A 26,157-nucleotide genomic window follows, 5' to 3' on the forward strand; every position below is an offset into this window, starting at 1 on the left:
TCCATGTACGTACACATTTATGAAGGAAAAAGCTTGGTTTTTTTTTTTTTTTTTTTTTTTTTGAGACCAAGTCTCACCCTGTCACCCAGGCTGAAGTGTAGTGGCACGATCTCGGCTCACTGCAACCTCTTCTTCTTGGGTTCAAGCAATACTCCTGCCTCAGCCTCCTGAATAGCTGGGATTACAACTGCACGAAACCACGCCCAGCTAATTTTTACATTTTTGGTAAAGATGAGGTTTCACCATTTTGGCCAGGCTGGTCTCGAACTCCTGACCTCAAGTGATCCGTACTCCTCAGCCTCCCAAAGTGTTAGGATTACAGGTGTGAGCCACCGTGCTCGGCTGCTTAGTTCCTTTTCTAAAGGATCACATACGTTGTTATATGTCAGGGTTCTCTGAAGTGTGTTCTAAATAAAAAACACCAGTTTTAGATGTTAAAAGGTGCTTTAAGATAAAAATAAGACTCAGTGATTTAATAAATTGGGGTATTGGTCATTTATTTCCTACAGAAATTCAAGATGTACGTCAGATTTTTAAATTCAAATTTCTCCTGCAGGAATTCAAGATGGACATCGATTGAACAGTCTGGTTACAGATCTGTTTAATTTTGTTTGAAATAGCATTTATTCCAAGACTTAGGTGTCCCACAATCCCTTTGTTTTACATCTGCTTGAGAGAGTAGTACTTTTTCCACAGGAGGAAACATTGATATATGATAAAACTCAGAAATTTACAGAATATTAGAAGTAGAAAAAATACTTGTGATCATTTCATCCAATTCCTTCATTTTATAGCTGAAGACAGAAAGTTAATTATATGACAACCACTATAGTGTCTTCTTCTAATTCTTGATAAAGTATAAAAATGTAGTACATGTATATGCATATGAACAAGAGAGACAAACAAAAAAAGACAAAAGAAAAAGAAATTGAGGCTTTGAAAGCTACAGCATCAGGCATCAACAGAAGAGCAACTTGCTTTATGTTCAGTGTTTTCGAACATTTCACAGTGTCATCCGGAAGGTTACACAAGGCTCAATAATTGCTCAGTCTTGCAAAAGAGGAAACTGAGGGCTACAGGTTAACTTGGTCAGTGAACCAGCTACTACATGAAAAAGTTGTAATTCACGTCAGAATTTATCTGACTCTGAAATCCAGGCTTCTGAATAAGATGCTCTGCTAACTTCACAAGAGGGCCACAGAAGAAGCCAGCTACTGGATAAACTCCCGCCCCTCCACCCTTGGATCACACACAAGATACAGCTTTCTTGCATCCAACTCTGACTACCCATAAATGAATAAATAAAATCTGCTGTAACAAATTCAAAAAAAAAGCTAGATTTACAAAAGAGGTCCTCAAGAGTATATGTATTTGTTTTTTAAAATAACTTCATAAAAGAATTTTCAATGTATTCTCTTGCCCAGAGTGAATACAATGATGCCATTTTTATTTATTTTCTCTAGACTGCATATTCTGCATATGTCAGGATGTCCTTTTTGCATTTCAGCAAGATTCTGACTATATCCTTCAAAAAATTTTTCTATGAAACCCACTTTTGTTCATGAGAAATAAGCCCAAAGAAGAATGATCACCTTTGATAGCAGACCATGAATTCTTAATAATCTGTTTTCCCTGAAATGGAACGCTGCCTTTAAATGAGTCTCATCATGTATATACATACAGACACATAAGTCATATATATATATACATATATGCAAATATTAAATTCTTAACTTTTGACTCCCTAACTTGCAATAGTACCATATGACTCTACAGTGAGTGGAAGCAATTCAAGTGGTGCTGATACTTTAAAAATTCATTCCCGCACATTGTATGTAATACATAGTCAACTACTAAACCATGTTCCTCCAATGTGCCGATGATAGAACAAGTTTTATCTCCCAAGTTATGATTCTGTAAACCCGAGTTCATTGTAGAAGGCTGTGTTAGGTCATGTGGTAAAACAATACTTATGAATACTTAGTAAAAGCAAAAAATAAAATCCACGAAGCTGTAATTACAAAAAACACATTTTGACCTAATTTTCTGGTAATGTGATTAAAAATTTCATATTCTTCCATAATTTTTTTAAAAATTAAAACTTTGAACTGCTATATTGATTAGCGAAATTTTAACAAGAGTGGTATTGTTCTACGTAGACTTAGATGTAGCTCATCTTTAATAGCATATCCCAAAGTATGTACCCTGAAACACTACATTTTACTGTCAAAGAGAGTCAGGAAATACTACACGTTCTATTCCTCTCTTGGGGACTGATAACACACACTGGCATTGGATAAGCTCCTAGAAGTTCTGTAGTTTAAATAAAATAGCTTTATTCAATCTATCATCTCCCAAGCTTATTCTATTCACAGAACCTGTTTTGTTGCTGCTGTTGTTGTTTTGGGCTTAGTATCTATCAATGTCCCAATATGATTAGTACCATAGGAAATAAACCTGGGAAGCCATGATCTATGATGATAGAAAGGGGATAATTAAAATAAGTGGGTGATACCAAAACCATTTGTATTAAATTTTGGAATACATGCTATTCACCAGCATATTTTTCTTTTAGACTGTTACTTTTTAAAAGGTAAATTTAAAAGATAATTAATTACCTACAGGTACAGCAATCATTTTAAAAACAGAATAGGAACACACTGAGTACCAAAAAAAACCACAGTATACTCTGGTTTTACCTGTGTAAAACCAAAGTAGGTTTTACTTGTATCTGGGTTTACTTGTATAAAACCAAAGTAGGTAAGACACTTGGTGTAAAATGAGAATTGGCAATGCATATTTAATCCTCCTTTAAGATCACTTCCAAGGCATAAAGACAGTAGGAAAAAAGTGAGTAGTTCATTATTAAAAGGCTGAAGTCCAGCACACTTACACTGCCCATTCAAGCTTCTCATTCTTGATTGAGTTGTACAGAGCCTGTAAAGAGAGAAAATGAGATCAAATTATTCTTTCCATTCTGTTCCACATTTTGAATTCAGCAAATGACCAAGTAATTCCTTCCTAACAGGATAGGCGCGAAGCCCCCCCGTCAGCCATCTTGGCTTTAGAAAGGTGAATACATGGAGAGGCAAATGAGCATTGGGTGAACGTTTCATGAAACAAAGAGACTTTCACAAAGTTAAAACTGTCTTTTATCAGTAAGGCACAGTATTGTACTACATTTCGCTATCGTACCATATTAGGATGTGATTAAAATTACACTGTGCATGCTATTTCTCATATTGAAAATATGGTCTTGTAGTTTCACTCAGTTGGCCAGTGGAGTACTCATACATTTTTCTTTTCTTCTTTTTGTCAGTCTGAGTCTCACTCTGTTGCCCAGGCTGGAGTGCAATGGCACAATCTTGGCTCACTGCAACCTCTGCCTCCTGGGTTCAAGTGATTCTCTTGCCTCAGTCTCCCAAGTAGCTGGGATTGCAGGTGTGCACTGCCACCACACCTGGCTAAATTTTGTATTTTTAGTAGAGACGGAGTTTCACCATGTTCACCAGACTGGTCTTGAACTCCTGTTCTCAGATGATCCGCCCACCTCACCCTCCCGAAGTGCTGGGATTACAGGTGTGAGCCACCGTGCCTGGCCGCCTTTTTTTTTTTTTTTTTTCAAAAATAGGTACCCATATATGTCTTTCCTTATATTTAAAAAAAAATAAAAATAAATAAAAGGGCAAACCTTTTTTTTTTTTTTTTTTTTCGTTTTTCATTACTGAAAGAAATAGAATTGTTTTCATGGCAAATTAAAGAGTAAGATACATGGTAGGGGAACTGAAGCCAGACATGGAAAAGCATCTTAGAACTGTTTTAGAGTTTCCATACCACTGACTTAAAGCAGTTTTTATTACCAATGAAACATTCCAATTCTGCCTTACAGTTAAGTATTACATTGTGGTGTGTGTGTGGTTGTGGCAGCTTGGACAGAAAGCTTCTTTAGACCCTTGGTAACAATAATGGTATAGTTAAGTCAGCACAAGACTGCCACCCTGATTCTCCCAGCTTTAGCATTACAAAGGTCCTTGTAGTCAGCTTGTTCCACTATACCAACTACCAAGAAGCATTTTTTTAAGAGACAGGGTCTTGCTATGTTACCCGGGCTACAGTGGAGTGGCTATTCACAATCATGATGATAGTGACAACAGCTTCAAACTCCAGGGCTCAAGTGATCCTCCTGCCTCAGCTTCCTGAACAGCTGGGACTACAGGCACATACCAGTATCTGGCTTTACTTTTAAATTTTAAGTAAGATGTTATAAGGAACACACAAATGCATTTCTAAGATACAAAACCACAAGAGCAAATTATATTCAACAAAAAAACTGTATGCATAACAATATTATGATGATGTTGGAACATTTTTCTTCCAAGAATGACTTGGATCAATTAGAACTTGAAGGCTTAGCCAAGACTTCATTTACTCTGAGACAGAAAAAAGGGGGATCATATGTCATCTAACCTCTTATCTTTCAAACAAGAAAAGGCAGGTTCAGAAAGTTGTCCAAGCAGCACAGCAGAGCAGAATTGCCTTGTATTTCTATCCTTTGGCCCTTAACATTGTCTCACTCAAGCATTTACATGTGTGTAAGCAAACCCTGCACACCAATAGTGAATTCACTTTTCAGCAAAATACTTCCAAATTCAGTGTAAATTTATTTAAGATGCAGATTTTATATTATTTATGACTCAATACATGTATTCTTAGCCAGTATCTTGACAAACTTCATAAAAATTCTCCATTGTGGCTGCAATGATCAATTCAACTACTGAAAAATTGCAGTAGCTAATAAAAACCAGGTCACATTTTTTATTTTTCAGGACATGGTATGTATTCTCAAACACAAAAGGGATGGAACATACAATTAAAATACGGAGTATACTGAGGCACAAAGACCATGCTATAAATTGGGTATTCGTTTTGAAGAACTCAGGTTTACTGAAGAGCTCCAATCTATGATACAGTTAATGTCTCAGGAGGCTGAACACCTATGGAAACGCAGAGAGAGCTGAATTCTAGCTCAAGTCTCAATAGGGCTTTTGTTGGACAAATGCCTTTTAAATGAATTTTATTACTTGCATGCGCCATTTTGAACCCACAAGTAACACTGGGCTGAGAAACTACTAATGAAGAGAGATCATTAAAGTTTCTTTAGATACTACTATCATACTCAATATTATCCAGAGTAATTCACAATGTGGCAAAGATTTTTTAAAAATCTCTTCATAAAGGTAGATGGTTGAAATGACAGCTAAACATCTAAAATTTTTCTAATACATTCATTCCTGTTCTAGCACAAATTTTTTTCCAATACTTTTGCCCTCAAGAATATTTTGCTTAAAGAGAAGTAGAATTCTAAATTTAAAAATTCTTGCTATTCAATCAGCCAGATAGCTCATGAAGATAATCTATTACAAAGCATCTTGCCGAATTCCACAGACTTGCAGTACTGCAGATCAAGTCCTCTCATTGTGTAAATAACATAGAATAGATTTTTTTTTATTGTAGCATGCCGAATCCAAACAGTGGATGTCATCCCTATTCTTTTCAACTGCAAAATTGCAAAAGAATTTTCCTCGTTCTTTGTAGTGCTTTATCACGATTCACTGTTTTTCTTAATAAAAGGAAGACACTTTACAAATGCATTCAAAACTTAAATACACTCTCTACACAACTTCCCATCTCTTTTTCTACTCAGCCTAGTTAAGAAATGAATTCCCTTGATTCTTCTTTATCTCTAGCCTGACAGTCATTACTTCCTTTCCCGTGTAGCCTAGACGTCATGGTCTCTCACTTCCACCAGTCTAGTTAATCTCTTCAACTACTTTGTTCTGCTGCTGTACATGAAAATATTAATAGATATTATATAATTTTTTTTTTTTTTGAGACAGGGTCTTGCTTAGTTGCCCAGGCTGGAGTACAGTGGTGCAGTCATAGCTCACTACAGCCTCAAAATCCTGGGCTCAACGGATCCTCCTGCCTTAGCCTTCTGAGTAGCTGTGGTTACACCTATATAACTCTTGATTAATCCTGCTCTGATTTCTCCATATGAAAATCCTACAGATTAGTTAAGATTTCTTTTACTTTCAAATGTCAAATACCTAAACACCGCCTTAAGGGTAAGGAGGTCTAATAATTAATGTAGTCAGATCATAAAAAAGTATGCATGTAGTAGCCTCAGGGGTCCAGGAATTTCTCTCTCATCTCAATTCTCCTCTTTCTACTCCAACCAACTCCAGTCCTTGTTTCTCCACTAACAAGAAACGCACCCAAAATAAGCAACACCTTTTCACAGCTTGGCTCTCTCAATAGTAACAACAAACTAGTTCTTTCTCCCAGCTCCAGTATGAAAGGCCCCAGGAGAGGTTTAGTTCCCCATCCTTCCCATGGACAGATCTGTGTGGCTAGGAGATAAAGTTCTATGACTCGGCCCATCTCTGAAGCCCAGTGGACTGGGGGGTTGCGGGGAGGTGGGTATTAATGAGCCGTAGCACTGAACTTCGCGGTCTCCCCAATTTGTATGTGACTAATTCAGGACTACTAGAGAAGATTAAACAATAGAACAAATTAATGCCATTGAATATTCATCAAATGAAGCTTCAGCAGGGTCTTCATTCATGAGGTTCTTGCCATCTTCTCTAAAATGCATCTGTACTAGCACCTGTTTCTCCTTTCTGATGGTAAGGGAAGAACCAACAGAATGGGATTTCAGAACTGAACTCGGAGATCATGAAACAGAGGTTTCCTTACAAGGAAGAGGAAATGAAATCCCAAGTTAGTTAACTTCTCTCCACGTCCCATAGCTGGTTGTCACAAACACTGACTCAAGTAAATAACACTTCATGTTTATATCAACTAACTACATTCTCTCCTCCTAAGACCAAACCTTATGGCATCATACATGCCTGGCCAAAGTCAGAGCCCGTTTGAAAAGATAATAAGACTTGTGCCTCTCTTAGAATATATTCAAATAATCTGGTAATGTTCTATTCTTAAAAGATGAGCTTTAAAGAGCCACCGTTGCTAGGACACATGCTTGAAGTGCCTTTGTCACAGAGGAAGATGGGCTGGCTGCACTGATCCTATACTCTCAGTCCATTTAGGACCAAAAGCATTTGTCATGAAAATGGTTAAAACTGGAGGCATAGTCTACGGCTCAGAAAAACAACTTATCTGCTTATCTGCAGCTCTGCCAGGGGTTATCTGGCCTGGCCCCAAGACGGCAAGGTTTGTGAGGAAACACTGCTATGGACTGGTAGTTAGAGATAAGGGGGGCAAGTTACCACATGGACCTTAATGGGACAGGACAGCCCACATGAATACATACAGTGAAGCGATAACTCACTGTGAAAGGCTGAAGAAGAATGCCCCCCACAAAGATGTCCAGGTCCCATTCTCTAGAACTTGTGAATGTTACCTTATATGGCAAAAACTTTAAAGATGTGATTAAGTTAAAGAACTTGAGATGGGGAACGTACGTGGGTGGGCTCTAAATGCAATCACAAGTGTCTTTATAGAAGAAGGCAGACGGAGATTTAAGAAAGACAGAAAAGAAGGCGACATGAAGAGGAATATGGAAATTAGCGTAATACACACATAACTCAAAGAACGCTGGCGACCACCAGAGGTTAGAAGAGGCGAGGAAGAGATTTTTCTCCTGGACCCTCCAGAGGGTGAAAAGCCCTGTTGACCTCCTGATTTCAGACTTCTGGCCTCTGCAATTGTGAGAATGCATTTCTGTTTTTTAAGACACCAAGTTTGTGGTAATTTGTTACAGCAGCCCAAGGAAACCAGTACTCCAGGGTGCAAGAGAAAAGCAGAGACCTAGCAAAGAATGATGATATACCCACAGATGGATTTTAAGAAATCGTTCCAGGGTCAGTTCCTAGGTCAAATAGTCTTTCACCACAGTGGTCTTATCTAAAGATGTGACAGTGCACACAAGAATTGACTGAGGAATTTTTTAACACACTGATTATTGTGCCCTGTCCTAGATCTACCAAATCAGCTCCTTGGATGAGGAAAATGCGTGAATATTTCTAAATGTTCCACATGTAACTCTGATTGGAAGCCTTGGTTAAAAAAACCACTGCTTTGCAAGCTTACCAATCTTTTATCTAACTGCAATTTCTGTAACTTAACCCCGGAGCCAGATAACAATCACACACCTCTCTTGACACTAACCAGGATAGAACGACTCCTTGAATTTGAAGATCATCATTTTTAAGAATGAAAAAGCAAAGGAAATTGCTTAAATTACAGAGGTAAACGTATTCTGGTCTAAATTTACTTTTAAGTCTTTGTTCCTTACTTTTGGTTGCTTCTCAGAGAAGATAAAATGCAATTTTATTCAAGGCTTTAGCGCCGTCATCGCCAGCCCACACAGGGTTCTCTGAAGCTTTTCTACATTACCATGCATTGTGTAACCGTGAGTCTCTCTCTTTCTCTCTCCAACATATTTTGCACAGTTGATGGAATCCGTGTATTTTAGTTCAATAATCTCTAAACTCCAATTAATTTTTTTCTCTGCGGTCCCTGAATCATTATGAAAAGTATGGAGGATATCACAGCTTCCACTTCCAGTGAAACTGACAGTGACCGCAGTGGAATTTGTACTCAGAAAGAATTATGACACCATCCATACCACAATTCCCTCTTTCAAATGCTATGCTGGCTCTCATGCAGATACTCAGATCAAGCAGACTGTTAAGTATAGAATTAAATATGTGCCACTCTGGCAGTGTTATCAGAGAAAAAGCATGTTTAAAAAAGACATTGGTCAAAAATTAATGATAAAACCAGTTAATAGATGAATATCAAAATGGTTAGAAAAGCTCAAAATACTTTGCAGCGGTCTTCAACTTTTATTGTCTTGTCTATGCCTTAAAATAATATTGAAAAACCGCACTATTTCTCACTATAGGAAGCTTCTCCAAAACTAGTATTTGGAATTGACTCTTTTTTTGCCCCCTCCCGACCAGTGGGGGTCTTACACCTTGCGATGTACCAAATAAGGTTATAGGTGAGGTTTTTTTTTTTGTTTTTTTGTTTTTTTTTTCCCTTAAGTGGCAAAGGGCAATTGTTAAGCAGAGGTGCAAAAGGAGAAATAGCCTGAAGGCTTGACCACAAAAGAATTCAAAGGTAGATCCATTTTAGGGAGAAGAACATACAGAAGATGAGTTTCTGGAAATTGACTCCCTTTAAGCTATCTGTGTTCTCCCATACCCACTGGACAGTTTTCATATACCCAACTGTAAAGAGCACCACATTAGAGAATGTATATTCATAAGCAACCTGGTTAACATTCATCTTTTCAGTTCTTATTTAGGGTGACAGAACATGCTTGAATTTTCTTTTCTGTTTTTTTTTTTTTTTTTTACTTCTATGGTCAGACATAGTTTTGGAATCGAGTTAACATGTAAACAGAGCTGAAATCTGTGTCTTGGACAATTAATCTTGTGTTGTGATACACTTCCAAACCCAGTCACAGTCGCAAAAGCACCTCACCGTGAATACATGTCCCAGCACAAATTCATATTAATGAACACTAGAAAATTAATTTCAAAGCCCTTATCTTATTGAAAGAGAATCTGAAGTATAATTAACATGTATAATTCATCATGTAATCATTTTTAAGTACATCCTAGAGGCTAGGGAGGCATTATGCTAGGTACGGATTAATCTGTTCTGCCTTCAGAGGCCTCTTATATAAGGAATACAAAATGTGCTGCTAACCCTGACTGAACTTCACCTAGTGAAGAATTAGTCAGCTAATGGAGTCAACTAATTTTTTTCCTACTTACAATGTGCGAGACACTTTCACACACAGTATCTAATATGCGACATTATGTTATACATATTTTCTTGAGAGAAAAATTTAATAAAAGAGAGAAAAGATTCAACCTTATGAGCAAAGAATTTGAAACGGGTAGGTGGGGCACCTGTCATGGACTTGCACATTTAAGACAAATCAATTGATCTGGCCCTCATTTTCTTTATATGCAATAGGAGAGGGCTGCATAAAGTTAGCGTTCTTTGCTCACTTCCAGATCTACTATTTTACAGTTCTACTTCAGAAAGACCTTAGCTATCACTCAGCTAAACTCCCAAACTAGTCCCTTCTTTACTCTCTGCTCCCTTTTCCTGTGTTCCTCACTAAATATTTTTTTTTTGCCATGGTTTCTGATCAGTAACATCACTACCTGTTCTCAAATCCCAAGCACAGCTTTTATAGATTAATAAATGCATATCTTAAAATTGCAAATGAACAAACAAGAATAGGAGAGGGAGTAGGAGCTATAGTAAGAAAGTCAGAGAAATGTTAAGAGGTGGGGGAAGGGGAGCAGTGGGACTCCCACTGCCTCTTGTCAAATGCACCTTTCCGAGCTACAACAGTTTGAACCTCCATTCCTTCATTATTACTGAAGAAAAATAAGGTAGCCAAAGACAATACTAACTAAACACTCCTGCCAAAGAATATGGCCAGCATTTCTGGAGATGCACAAAATCAAACCTGAAAGTGAAGGTTGGGTGCAGTGGCTCACAAATGTAATCTCAGCACTTTGGGAGCCGAGGAGGGTGGATTTCTTGAGCCCAGGAGTTCAAAACCAGCCTAGCCAACATGGGGAAACCCAGCCCTTACTAAAAACACAAAAATTTGCCAGGTGTGGTGACATGTGCCTATAGTCCCAGCTACTTGGAGGCTGAAGCAGGAGGATCGCTTGAACCGGGCAGGTGAAGGTTGCAGTGAGCCAAGATCATGCCACTGCACACCAGCCTGGGACTGGAGGCTGAAGCAGGAGGATCGCTTGAACCAGGCAGGTGAAGGTTGCAGTGAGCCAAGATCATGCCACTGCACACCAGCCTGGGAGAGAGAATGAGGCTTTTGTCTCAAAAAAACAAAAAGCGAAAAAAGAAACTGAAAAAAATGTAATTGCTAATTATCTTTTGTACTAACATAATACTTCAAACTTTTACTAATGTGTGTATGCATTCATTCATTTATTTTTGGGGTGGACTTGATCAATAAGATGCATTCAAACACAGCACATTCCTCCTAAACTACTTTTGCTTCACCTTGAGATTACCTTCTATTGAACTGGCTGTTGTGTCTTAGAGAAAGGGTCTTAAATATGCTAGTATGAATAACACTATTCCAAATGTAAACAAAACATTAAGATTGCTGCTAAATTCTTTGTAGAGCAAAGGTTTTAAGTACAGGGATACCTCACTGTATCGTGCTTTGCTTCACTGAGCTTCACATATACTATATTGCTTTACAACTTGAAGGTTTATGGCTACCCTGTTTTGAGCAAGTCTGTTGGTGCCATTTTTTTTTCCAGCAGCATGGTTTCACTTCGTATCTCTGTCACATTTTGACAATTCTCACAATTCAAACATTTGCATTATTATTATATTTGCTATGGTGATCAGTGACCTTTGATGTTACTACTGTCGTTGTTTTGGGAAGTCATGAACCATGTCCATATATGATGGTAAACTTAATAAATGTCATGTGTTCCGAGCACTGCACTGACCAGCTGTTCCCTGAGATACAACAATATTGAAGTTAGGCCAATCAGTAATCCTGCCATGGCCTCCAACTGTTCAAGTAAAAGGAAGAGTTGCATGTCTCTCACTTTAAATCAAAAGCTAGAAATGATTAAGCTTAGTGAGGCTAAGGCTGGGCTGTAGGTGAGGTTTCTTGCACCCATTAATTAAGTTGTAAATGAAAACAAAAAGTTCTTCAAGAAAATCAGAAGTGTTACTCTAGTGAACACACAAAATATAAGAAAGCGAAACAGCTTTATTGCTGATATAGAGAAAGTTTAAATGGTCTGCATAGAAGATCAAACCAGCCACAACATTCCCTTAAGGCCAAAGCCTAATTCAGAGCAAGGCCCTAACTCTCTTTCATTCTTCAAAAGCTGAGACAAATGAGAAAGCTGCAGAAGAAAAGTTTGAAGGTAACAGAGGTTGGTTCATGAGGTTTAAGGAAACACGTAGACGCCACAATATAAAAAATACACGGTAAAGCTGCAACCGGTGATGGAGAAGCTGCAGCAAGTTATCCAGAAGATCCAGCTAACATCACCAATGAAGGTGGTTATACTAAACAACCTTCAATATATACAATATATTTTTTCAATATATGCAACATTTTCAATATATACAAAACAGCCTTTTATTGGAAGACAATGCTATCTAGGACTTTGATAGCTAGAGAGGAGAAGTCAATGCCTGGCTACAAAGCTTGAAAAGTCAGGCTGACTCTCTGTTAAGGGCAGTGCAGCTGGTGACTTTAAGCTGAAGTCAGTGCTCATGTATCATTCTGAAAATCCTGAGGCCCTCACTCTGCCTTTGCTCTTTAAATGTAACAAAAAAGCCAGGATGGCAGCATATCTGTTGACAGGATGGTTTGCTAAATATTTTAAGTCCATTGTCGAGATACATTGTTCAGAAAAAAGGATTCCTTTAAAAATGTTACTGCTCATTAAGACAGCACCTCATCACCCAAGAACTCTGACAGAGATGTATAAGGAGATGACTGTTGTTTTCATGACTGTTAACACAACATCCATTCAGCAGACCAAGGATCAAGACGTAATTTCTACTTCCAAGTCTTATTATTTAAATACATTTCACAAGGCTGTAACTGCCATAGATAGTGACTCCTCTGATGGATACGGGCAAAGTGAACTGAACACCTTCTCGAAAGGATTCATCATTCTGGATGCCTTCAAGAACATCTGTGATTCATAGGAGGTCAAAATATCAACATCAACAGGAGTTTGGAAGAAGTCGATTCCAACCCTCATGGAATGACTTTGCGGGGTTTGAGACTTCAGCAGAGGACGTCACTGCAGATGTCGTGGAAACAATAAGACAACTAGAATTAGAAATGGAGCCTACAGATATGACTGCGTTGCTGCAATCTCAGCGTAAAACTTGAACAGATGAGGACTTGCATGGATGAGCAAAGAAAGTCGTTTCTTGAGATGGAAACTACCCCTGGTGAAGATGCTATGAACACTGTTAAGATGACAAAAAAGGATTTAGAATATTAAATAAATATAGTTCATAAAGCAGCAGCAGGGTTTGAGAGGACTGACTGTATTTTTGAATGAAGTTCTACTGTGGGTAAAATGCTAACAAATGCTAACAAAATGCTATCAAATGCTACACGGAAATCTTTCATGAAAGAGTCTACAGCTGGGCGTGTGTGGTGTGCATGCCAGTGGTCCCAGCTATTTGAGAGGCTAAGGTGAGAAGATTGTTTGAGCCTGGGAGATCAAGGCTGCAGTGAGCTGTGATCATGCCACAGAACTTCAGCCTGGGTGACACAGCAAGACCCAGTCTTAAAAAACAAACAAACAAACAAACAAAACTAATGATGCAGCAAGCTTATTGTCTTATTTTCAGAAACTGCCACAGTCACATCAACCTTCAGCAGCCACTACCCTGATCAGTCAGCAGCCACCAACATCAAGGTGACACCCTTCATAAGCAAAACGATGACAACTTGCTGAAGGCTCCAATGACACACATAATAAACTAAAGTATAGTGTAAATAGAACTTTTTTTTTGAGATAGTCTTTGTCACCCAGGCTGGAGAGCAGTAGCATGATCTCCACTTACTGCAACCTCCGCCTCCCGGGTTCAAGTGATTCTCCTACCTTAGCCTCCTGAGTAGCTGGGATTATAGGTACATGCCACTGAGTCCCGTTTATTTTTGTATTTTTAGTAGAGACAAGGTTTCACCATGTTGGCCAAGTGGTCTTCAACTCCTGACCTCAGGTGATCCGCCGGCCTTGGCCTCCCAAAGTGCTGGGATTAAAGGCGTGAGCTACCGCACCCAGCCGTGTAAACATCACTTTTATATGCACAGGGACACCAAAAAATTCCTGTGGCTTGCTTTATTGCGATATTTGTTTTATTGCTGTGGTCTAGAACTGAACCTGTAATATCTCCAAGGTCTGCCTGTTTAAAGAATTTTTCCCCTAGCTACAACCGTAAACATCTAATGAACTGGTTAGAACATTAAGTCCAAATGCTGGTTCATCATCAAAAAACAAACTAAGGGTTACAACTCAAATATCTATAGAAATAGGCAGCTAATAGATAAGTCAGGAAGGCCTGGGAGATACTCCGGGGGTTTAGAGAAAGCTCCATGTACAAGGAAAGCTAGTACTCAGCTGTAGCCTGATTTCAACCAACTGGGAATGTAGCTTCACTATTGCTTTTTTTTTTTTTTTTTTTTGAGAAGTAACTAGAAGCACCAATTATTCAAGGCTGGCAAATTTTCAAGTGTGGCAACAGAGAGAGCAAGGTAAGCTACCGTGGGTCAGACAAGCACATCCATTGTCGAAGAGGACACCAATTTTGAAACAGATTGGAATGATACGATTAGAAATTGTAGGGAGGAAACAGTAAGAATTGCTGAACAAACACGGCAAAATTTCCAATTTTTGATTTACAGACAAACTTCTGAATATTTGATGTTTCGCCTGGTATTTCTGAAGCTGTGATGATGTTCTAGCCATTTCAAATAACTGATCTTCCTCTGCTAATAATAAAACTATCAATGAGGCCCCACTACGTGACACTGCTAAGAGCCTGACTTTCACTTGATCTCACTGAACTCTCACAGCAATAAATTTTATTTTGAATACTGTAATAGTATAGCATATGGTATAAGTATGAATACAGTAAAGTATTTTATAACAGCTAGAAGACTAATTCACGTTTGTAACACTTACAATAGTATAAATAAATCTCTTAAAACCATTCGTTTATTTATTCATATATTCAGTTGAACAGTTATTTATTTAGGCATCGTGAATCCAGTGGTGAACAACAGACACAGAACTTAGATTTGAGTGGGGTAGAAGCAGATAATAAAAAAGAAAAATAACAAATGACGATAATTCTGTCACTTTCTGGTAGGCTACCAGATAATTATTTTAAGGTGATTAAAATAAAGTCACTGGAAAGAGTAGCCGTAGCCTGGATGGTCACAGAAGGCCTCTTGGCAAGGAAACCTAAGACATGAGTGACCAGAAGCAGCCATGCAAACGTGTGGGGAGCGAGGTAAGCAGCTCCTGAACACCACTGAGCCGGGCAGGTCTGAGACACCCAGCGAGGCTGGTGAGGCTGGAGCATGTGGGCCCAGGTGTGGTGTGAGACAAGGGCAAATGGGGAAGCAGGTCCTGAAGGGCTTTTAAGCCAGAAAAGTTAGGGGTTTACTCTGTGCTGGCCAGGTGACCACTAGAGGATTTTAAGCAGGAGGGTGACCTGCTGTAATTCATGTTTTTAAAGGGTGGCCCCGCTTCTGTGTGGAGAAAGGATCGTGAGAGAGAAAGGGAAATAGCAGTGAGACAGGTGGAATCCGGGTGAGAGGTGAGGTGACTTGACTGGGGCGATGGCAGGCAGTGGTGGATCTGGGATGGATCAGGCTGTTTTTCTAAATTACAGGAGAAGGCTGTACCATTTTCAAATACCTCAAGCACAAATAAAAAATTGGGTACGATGAACAGTTTCAACAGTGGCACCAGAAATAATACTGTTATCCATGAATATTTAAAGTTATTTAAGCTAAGGAGGAGGTAAATACATTAAGAGATGAAGGAAAAAAGTAAGGTGCAAAACACTGTTATGGTATGTTTCCATTCTGTGGCGGAAAAATGTGAGTATCTGGGCATGAACAGAACATTTCTGAGGGGATACACACAACCCCACTGACAACGACTGACTCTGACACAGCAACTCAGTGGCAGGGTGGGGGGAATTTTCAATGTATAATCTGGACAATTTGAATGTTGACCACACAGTGTACACATTGCTTCTTCGATGAAAAATAGAGATGACACTAGATTTTATGCTCCTTGCAGATGAGATCAAGTCTTCCATCTCCCTTCAGTCTCCATAATGCTTCGTAAGTTGTCTTGACCACAGCAAGTGTTTCATGTGCTGAGAAGGCAAGGGCTTCAGTGAGGATGATGCTGTTTAACACAATTATGATGGGCGGCAGCAAAGGCAGGAAAAAAAGAACTACGAGCTAGAAAGCAGCAGACCTGGATTCATGCCTCCTTCTACGTCCTAGGAAGTAACTAGGATGACTCCACTTCACTAATTTAGGAGCTGGAGGTTAGACAGGTTGTTGCTTGGTGTAGGCTGAAAGTTACCAGATCAAATGCAAGATGCTCAGTTAAATTTGAACTTCAGATAAATAGTAACATTTTGAGCATAAGCATGCCCTCCAATTTTACCTGAGACACACTAAAATTTGTCTAAAATTAAAATTTACCGGGGTGTGCTGTATTTTTATTTGTGAAATCTGGCAACCCTACGCCAGCCACAACTGAAATAGATGACGGACTGACTTTAGAGCCCATATTTTCATTCACGACTTTACACTCTTTCCATGTCCTTCCCAACATAGACTTGCCATGACTACGTCAAAATCCTCTCCAGAAGAGTTTATGTATTCCACGAAGAAAAGGTATTCCCATTGAACTCACTGACGTACAGATAGGAAGACAGCAACATACATTATCAAAGCATCTCATGTAGACATTAAATACAACCATCTAAAAAACATTTTAAGAATGTGCTTTAATGCAGAAATCCAAGAGCCTAACACCTTGGAAAGAGGTTATGCAGTGATGGTCTGAATGAATCACTTTCTTCCTTATAAAACGAATTAAAGGTTAACATCCAAAGTATTCTTCAGCAGATGTAACTATTCTCCTGTGGGAGCACCATCATTCTAAAAGCCATTGTGTTCATAGTCATCTCCTGATTTTGTTTTTAACTTTTATACTCTGATCCTCTGAAACTGTAATTTATTAATTTATAAAGAAACTTGGCTAATTTAGACAGCTAAGCCATATCAATGAAAAATATAACCATTACCAGTATTTTCAACGAAGATTCTGGAATGTACTTGCTGAAATTTGTTATGTCCCTCTTGTTGGTAAGCCTTAACTGTTGGAAAGTAGCAGGAATGTACCATAATAAAAAATGCTATATGAGAGCATAAGGAAAACAAAAATTTAAAGTGACCTTGTAAATATATGCAGTATTTTTTAAATACCCAAGAAAAATGATCAATTATATTTAATGACTATGGACTTGATGAAGTTAATGTGCACAGTTTATTAAAAAAAATTTTGCTGGGTAATAAGCAGAGCCCTTTCAAATAAATAGCCTGTAAAAAAAAAAAACAATCCCTGGGGGACTTTGACATTTAGAGAGAATGCCAGGCCTGGCATTTGTTCCCTGTCATTTCCATGCATTAGACAAAGCAACAAAGACAAATCAAATGGAAATAGGTTTTATTCAAAACGATCAATACGAACAAATTAAATAATCTCATCCAGTGGATAGCAGGCTTCAAATTTCATAAACAGGAAAATTTGCAAAAGAAATTTTAGGGAACTACACAGAATTGCCAGTTTTTCGTTTTGCTGAAGTGAGAAAATAATTTTTTTAAAGAAACAAAGCACGAACTACTATCAGTATTGCTGTATAAAAATAAGTTGCATGGACAATCTCATAAAAATAAGTTGCATGGACAACTGTTTCTCAAGAAAGGACCAGTCTTTCACTGATATTTTGCTATAGACCGAAACTCTGACAGCAACTAGCAGCAGAACATGGTCAAGTCTGGTAACTGCTAGAGTATAGTCTTAGAAGAGATGAAACCTTTTGCTTTTCTTAAAAAGTAGTCTCTATTACCTGGCATTTGTTAAACACAAAGTTAATTAAGATAAACAAAAGCCATTCTAGTCACTGGGAATTATTCCAGCCTCATATGTACCTATATATGCTGTCTATATCCCTTCTGATTCATTTAAAAAATTTTCTCAAGGCAATATATGTGTATCATTTATATAATCAAAAATTACTAAAAGGTATGTAATACAAATAATCTTTTAACTTCACCTCTGATTCTTGCTGCTCAAAAGTAACCTCTTTCAATCTCTTTTTGTTTTTTTTTTATTTTCAATATGAACTAGTGACTTTCTATTGCTGAACTCTGGAAAGAGAATATTTATTTAGTTCTCTTAACACACACACACACTCCCACACACCCACCCATACCCACATACTCTGCCCTTCTCTTCCTTCCACTCCCATATTAAAATCATACCACAATGACAATTTGGATGTTCATGAATTTTCAGTCATATTATTATGACTACATAGATATTATTCATGGGACAGAACACTAGGCTATGTTTCCATTTTCTGTAAGATTTTTTATTTCCCTAGAGTTCATCATCATCTTATTTTGTTGTTGTTTACTCGGTTTTCTACGAATCTATCTCTACGTCAACTTCACACCCTCCAGCAGGCATTCCGTCAGTGCCATGGTAGGAAGCATGTCTCTTGGCATCGTCTCTGCCCCCACTCCTCTAACCGGCTGGTTTCTATCTCTGGCACAGCTGTTGTCCCAGGGTTTCCCTTTGCCATCGTCCTAGGGATTCCCTCTCCCTCTCTGCTCTTAAATTTCCTGTCCACTGGACACCATGTCTTCTCTTGCACTTCTTCAAGTAACTGAGAAAAAGTACATGAGAAAGTAGAGGGGGAAGAGACTCCCTGCTGTGAAACGTTTATACCTTTCACTGAATCCTGCTTTTTTCAATGTGGGGAACTCCCTGTGGGCCTCCATTGAACCTAATTTCGTAAGTTCAAAACCTCTGGGTTAAACTCATCAGAGAGAAAGAACAGCAAATGATAGGGTGGGCAGTGGGGCATGCTGGCTCACACCTGTAATCCCAACAATCCGGGAGGCCAAGGCTGGAGGATTGCTTGAGCCCAGAAGTTCAAGACCAACCTGGGAAACAAAGCAAGACCCTATCTCTACAAAAAAAATTAAAAAATTATCCGGGCATGGTAGTGTGTGCCTGTAGCTCCTGCTACTCTGGAAGCTGAGTACTAGGGAGGATCCCCTGAGCCCAGGAAGTTGAGGGTGCAGTGAGCTGTAATCATGCCACTGCACTCCAGACTGGATGAAAGAGTGAAAGTTGTCTCAAAAAAGAAAAGAAAATGGTGGCATGAAGGGTATGCGGCTATCAAAGCAGGGGAGGGCATTCAGAAGGTCGATTTACTAATTTTAGAGGCTTTAAAGGGCTGTCCTCGTTCGACTCACTGCCCTCAGAGGTAGCCAGTGGCCCCCCGGTTCCTGGGCCTTTCCTGCATTCTGTGGGGACAAACTGGTCTATTTCTTTCTTTGGTACGTGGGGTCCAGTTTTTTCTGTGGAACTAAAATAGTCAACACGTCTATCTGGTTTCCATCTTTCAAAGTTTGCTGATGTTTTGACAAAATTCTCTCTCATTCTTTGTGTCCTTGAAGGTCTATGAGTCCTACTGTCATTTTAGTGGAGTTTAGGTGCGTGTAAAGATAAAAGTACATTGTTAGCTTAAACTCTAATTTAAGAGTTAAGTTTTTTGCTGTATCCAAATACCACTTAATCACAGTCTAAGAGAACACAGCAAGCGGTTGATGAGGCACAGAAAATCTCCTCAAAACACTGCCCAACCCTAGTAAGAGTACTGTGAATGGCCTTTCTATTTTACCTGTTTTTAAGAGGGTATATTAAGAAAGAGAAGTGTGGCCAGATGTAGTGTCTCAAGTCTGTGATCCCAGCACTTTGGGGGGCCGAGGTGGGAGAAGCACCTGAGATCAGGTGTTCAAGACCAGACTGGGCAACATTGTAAGTCCTCTGTCTCTACAAAAAATTAAAACATTAGCCAGGAGTGGTGACATCTGCCTATAGTGCTAGTTACTCAGGAAGCTGAGGCGTGAGGATTATATGAGGCCAGGATTTCAGGGCTACATTGAGCTACGTTCTCACTACTGCACTCCAGCTTGGGTGACACAGTTAGACCCTGCCTCCAATTAAAAAAAAAAAAATGAAACAATAGGCCAGGTGTGCTGGCTCACGCCGGTAATCCCAGCACTTTGGGAGGCCAAGGCAGGAGGATCATGAGGTCAGGAGATCGAGACCATCCTGGCTAACACTGTGAAACACCGTCACTACTAAAAATACAAAAAATTACCCAGGCGTGGTGGCAGGTGCCTGTAGTCCCAGCTACCAGGAGGCTGAGGCAGGAGAATGGCATGAACCTGGGAGGCAGAGCTCCACTGCACTCCAGCCTGGGCGACAGAGCGGGACTGTCTCAAAAAAAAAAAATTAAAAAAAGAAACGGTAAAGAAAAGTGTCATAAATCTATACAAATCTACTGGTACTTTATTTGTCCCTCTGAGTGACAGTCAATAGCTGCTTCTCTCAAAGTACTTTCCTGTATCTGTATGTCTAGTTAGGTAGGACCCCAAGCCTTTAGATTTACTTATGCTGGGAGATCTTAGAAGAAAACTGTAATGAAAAACTCAACAGGGATTCGTTCCCCTGTCATGAGTCACTGGGGTACCAGGATCTAGGGAAGGTCTTACTACTTCCTGTAAACACCTTGGCCTGTCCCAGTGGATTTCTGAGGAGTAGAGCTGACGATGACACCACTAAACTGCAGCTGAGTGCAAGAAGGAGATTAGACTGTTTGAGATAGCTACATAATCTAATTTATTTATGTAATCAAACACACACTTGGCTCACCCGATTTGAATGTGGCAATAATGAGTACACTAATGTTTCCAGTGTCTTGGGTGGCATTTCACGTTGTAAAACTTAACTGCAGGCTACAAACGATGGCATGTCATACGGGGAGTCAGGATAGAGCTACAGCCTCAGCAAGCCCATTCGGAAAAATTGTGACACGAAGCATTTCAAAGAATCTACCTAGAAAAACAAATTCCACTGATATCAGGTGATCGACGTGCCCAAACAGGTACCATCAGAACACGGTACAGCGGATTTAAAAAATAAAATAATATCTGCTTGAATGATAGTTAAGGCAAAAGCTTAAGAATCTGAATTAAAATTAATGTTAGAAGAATAACTTCCATTATAAATTAGTATCATAAATTAACAAGCAGGAAGCCATCTTGCTCAGCTACTCCTGGTCTCTCTGCATCACTATGGATGAGTAAATAAAAATTATTTTCCAAAAATCTTCTATTAGACTGTAAGCTGAAGGCGATCCCTAAGCTCCAAACCAGTCATGATCTAACAACAGGTTGCGGAATATCTTGTCACCATACATACTCCCACACAGAAGCTCCTTATGGTTAACTTCAGGTTATCATGACGCTACGAAACTCCCTGATCTTTGGCAGTGACTATATTTAAAATGCAAGTATATGTATTTTTTCTCTTTCAACTCCTATCATTATTGCATAGATTTTTCTTTTTCCTTTCCCTGGATTCTGAAAACGGTATTACATTAAGCTTGCCAGGAATGACAGCATGGACCAGCATTTTATCTACAATGTTCAAATACCACATGGAAATTCTCAAACACCTGCTTTCGTACACCTTCCCCAGAAGAATGTGTTCAAATACAGTCTACTCATAAATGGAGGGCAGCAAGAATGCAGTACGGCATTGGGAGTTAGAGATGACACAGAACAGGAGTGGGACACGGCTTCTCCTTCATATATTTTTTTCTTCTTCTCTTCACAAAACCCACACCTCTACCTCACTGATGCTATACCCGCTAACCTTGAGGAATTTTGCCACACAAAGAAAATAGCCATTCTTCTCTACTCTCATAATGTTTAAATATGTCTTTCACTTAGAGAATTCCAGAAACTGGTCTTAGGAGATTTAACACGAAACCAAGATTGTGGAGTGTCCCACCCTGAGTAGGAAATGCCGAACAGTTGATTTATAGCCTTACTGCTGCTGGCCAGAGCACCAAGAAACCCATCACTCGAGATAACTATTACAACCAGACACGCTGACCTGCACACCCTACCCCTCTTGGTGTTTTGCCCAGCCTGTATACTTTAGCTCTGATAACAGTATCTGTGCTCTGCCTAATGAAAAAATCTCTACCAGCTTCCCCCCGCCACTCCCCGCAGAGCCAGTCAGAGAACCCTGTGCCTCACCTCCGCTGTCTCCCTTGTGCTTGAGCACAAGTCCTGATTTAACAGGCTTGTCTGGGAAACCGGCTTGGCTCCATGTTAATTTCCATTACATGAGAAGCCAAAGAGCCTGCGGTCTGTAATAGAGACACCCAAACCAAACACATCACCTACACTTCACTCAAGTGAAAATGGGTAATTAGTGATGGTGAAGATCTGCTGTTAATTATAGTCAAGGGTCAAGAAATATCATTCTATCAGGACCATAGTTTGCTCAACATTTACTCCTAAATAATCATTTGAACAACCTTAAAAAAGACATTTATTCATATGAAAGTACCAACAGGATTTGAGAAATTCACAGATACAGAAGAACTAGAGAAAGGATGGGAAATTAAGAGGTGGGGGCAAGGGAGAGCGCTAACAAACCAACCAACCCAGTAACAAAAACCAGTGTCAGTTTGCTAGCTTTCCTAACAAAAACAAAACCAGGTCGGCGCAGTGGCTCACGCCTTAAATGCCAGCATTCTTTGGAGGCCAAGAAGGTCAGATCACATGAGGCCAGGAATTAAAGAGCAGCCTGGTCAACATGGCAAAACTCCATCTCTATTAAAAATAAAAAAAATAGCTGGGTGTGGTGGTGCATGAGAATTGCCTGAACCCAGGAGGAGGAGGTTACCGTGAGCCCAGGTCACGCCACTGCACTCTGGCCTAGGAGACAGAACAATATTGCGTAAGGAGTGAAAGATTTTATTTTGGGGCAAGTCTGACTCAAGTCATCCACTTAAAGGAATAAATAGCTATGGATGATGAAAACAATACAGATAATGATAATCTGTAGAACTACGTCCCTGAAGAAGCCAGGTCTCTTTTTTAGATCTTCTTTGGCTAACGATCACATTAAAACATTAGAACACAAAACATTAGAACACGTTGGCCAGGCGTAGTGGCTCACGCCTGTAATCTCAGCACTTTGAGAGGCCGAGACGGGTGGATCACGAGGTCAGGGGATCGAGACCATCCTGGCTAACACGGTGAAACGCTGTCTCTACTAAAAATACAAAAAATTAGCTGGGCATGGCGGTGGGTGCCTGTAGTCCCAGCTACTTGGGAGGCTGAGGCAGGAGAATGGTGTGAATCCGGGGGGTGGAGCTTGCAGTGAGCCGAGATCTGGCCACTGCACTCCAGCCTGGGCGACAGAGCGAGACTCCATCTCAAAAACAAACAAACAAAAGCCAAAAAAACCTCAAAACATTAGAACATGTTAGTCTGGCAGAATAATACCTGGAGGCAAAGTATAACTTCCTGGAACACAAGAAGTACAGGGTAAACATAGAAAAGCCAATAAAAGAAAAATACACTTCTGGAGATAAAATTGTTTTTATCTTTGCACTACCAGATTTACTTTGTTCAGGACACCGCCTCCCTAATTCCTTCATATGCCAGGATTAGAACTAGTGCAGGAAGATGCTGATATTTTGACCTAATAGTTTAAGTTGTTTAAACAAAATTCTCCTTGGGAGCTCATTAGACTGAGGTAGCTCTGGCATTTTAAAGTTTTACATGAACAAACCAAAAGCCAATGTAAACAGTAAATGGAAACTAGAAAATATACCAATCAGAAGCCATCAACTTCTTTAAAAAATTATTTTTCTTTCTCTCTGTGTATCATTCTTTCCACCAACTAACTTCCAGCCAATCAAAACTGTTCTCTTTGTCTTGCTTCTGCAAAAACTATATAAAAGTTTTCCCGGCAGGGCGCAGCCGCTCATGCCTATAATCCTAACACTTTGGGGGGCCTAGGCGGGCGGATCACCTAAGGTTGGGAGTTCAAGACCAGCCTGACCAATATGGAGAAACTCCGTCTCTACTAAAAATACAAAATTAGCCGAGTGTGGTGGCGCATGCCTGTAATCCCAGCTACTTGGGAGGCTGAGGCAGGAGAATCACTTGAATCTGGCAGGCAGAGGTTGCAGTGAGCCGCGATTGTGCCATTGCACTCTAGCCCGGGCAACAAGAGTGAAACTCTGGCTCCAAAAAAAAAAAAGTTTTCCTTCTTGCACCTCTCATCGGAGTCCCAGCCTCTTGCGGTCTGGTACAATCCTAATTTATGCATCCCTGAATGCTCAAACTCTTGAAAATGTGTATGTGGTTAAGTTTTTCTTTTAACAAAGTCTATTCAGGTAAAGGATGAATTTATGAGGTTAAAAATGCTCTCCTTCAACTTAAGCATAACAAAAACATATAGAGACATTTGCAGAAAAATTTTCATATTATGACTAAAAATCTTCTCCATTTTAATTAAAATAAGCAGGTATGAATGTCCTGTTTGACCAGAATCTCCTTCCCAGGCTCTCACCTTAGTCTAAAGAACAAAAGTAATCTAGGAAGAAATGACAACGATCTGCAAGCCTGCCACCAAAACTTCAGGTCGCAAAGGACCACCATAATGATTTCTTCAGGTTTCTTTGTGTATAGCTTTAAGTCACAGAGGGAGCAGTGATTAGCATTTATCTGACAATGTGAAGGAAACAGCAAGCAAAGCCTAAGTAGAATGGGGAGAATAGAGTTGATGGTGCCTTTCAACATTACTGCAACACGTTTTTAAAAAGCAATGGATGAGGCACTTAGCAGAGCACAGGTTTGGAGTAAGGACTTCCATTTTTCTTTAACACGTTTATGGCTAACATCTCCTAGTACAGGAAGAGATTTACTCAGAATACATATAAAACTCAACTTTGTTAAATCTAGCATCTAGCTCAGTCTTTAAGGAAAGACTTTAAGTCTTTCCTTCTACAGAGGAAATAATCCCATCAACCTTGGCAAGATTTCTAAAATTAACATTGGTCAGAACAAACATATCATTTTATCAAACCCCTGCATTTTACGATGAGTCTTGGGGAGATGAAGTAACTTCTCTAGGTGCACACTGCTACCTAGGAAGCAAAACCAGGGTAGCCCGCCAGGATGCAGCATCCCGACCGAGAAACCAACAGGCCAAAGTTTCACTATGCACCACCCAAAGTACCAGTAGTTTACTGGAAGTTCCTGAAATTTCGTTGTCACAGAAATTGGTTTCTTCGCTATATTACTGAATAAAAGCTTTAAATGGTTCACTTGAATCAACATTATTAACTAGAGAATTCTTGATCTACTCTCTAGCATCATGTTTATTCCTCAAAAAAATGCCTCAAGGATTCAGCCACGCATGTTATATTAATCCACTCATGTGACATTCACCTACAACAACATAAAGAAACAAAAACTGGTTGCGATTCCCCCTCACTTAAATGGTATCATGTAGTTTGGCAAGAGATGGGGAAGAAAAAAGTGTTTATTAACATGAACTTTTACAGATTTGTGTTTTAAATTGTAAGTTAAAAATTAATACCAAAATAATGTATATTTAACAAATATTTAGACTCAGAAGAAGACTGTGGAAACGTCTGGGAGAAGCGAGGCTTAAATCAACATTTTCTAATAATGCACATCCCAAATTCTGGAGTACAGATGGCTCTCTGTATCCACGGGTTTTGAAACCCCGCAGACACCCGAATACCTGGGGCTGACTGTATTCTACTTTTAAGAAACTGTTTCTAAATTAGAAATCAATTAGAAACTAATTGATTCTAAAATGTTACTTCTGTCAAAGGCAGAGCAACCAGCTGGATCTGACAGCAGGAAGGTCTGCACTGCCCCCTCATGGCCAGAAGCCTTGCTGGTAACTCTTCCAACACCAGACACCCGATGAACAGCCGAGCTCAGTCAGACTTAATTAATTTTAATAATGAATGCTGGTCTCCACAAAACACACACATATTCTTCCCAAATATATTCATATTTGCATCCTGCCCATATTATGTGCTTCAGAGTTTGATACAAACATTATTATTGAGAAAAAGACAAAGCCACATTCTCTCTAGAGGAAATAGTAATGTTTAAACACAGAATAAAGAAAAAAAGTCAACACAGGGAAGGGGGTTTTAAAGAAAATAACATCTATAAGCTGAATTTTAGTAGGTTAAATATTCTTTAGACGAGGTCAATATGATCCACAAAATATTGGAAAATTCAATTTTCTTACTTTAAAATAATTAGATCAAGAAAAGCCTTATAAGGTATTTCACTAAAATCAAAGGCAAAACTTCTAATCCTTTCAA

General features: G+C 39.3%; 1 protein-coding gene across 2 annotated transcripts in view; it reads right to left on the minus strand.

The window, feature by feature from the left end:
- The window catches only part of PSD3 (pleckstrin and Sec7 domain containing 3), a 594,572-nt gene that overhangs the window by 135,318 nt on the left and 433,097 nt on the right, over window positions 1-26,157 (minus strand). For both annotated transcript variants that reach the window (XM_011979615.1, XM_011979616.1), the window contains one exon: window positions 2,894-2,937. In XM_011979615.1, coding sequence (XP_011835005.1) covers window positions 2,894-2,937 — 44 coding nt within the window. The remainder of the gene's footprint in view (window positions 1-2,893; window positions 2,938-26,157) is intronic.

Source organism: Mandrillus leucophaeus, unplaced genomic scaffold (assembly GCF_000951045.1).
Source record: "Mandrillus leucophaeus isolate KB7577 unplaced genomic scaffold, Mleu.le_1.0 Scaffold204, whole genome shotgun sequence".
NCBI lineage: Eukaryota > Metazoa > Chordata > Mammalia > Primates > Cercopithecidae > Mandrillus > Mandrillus leucophaeus.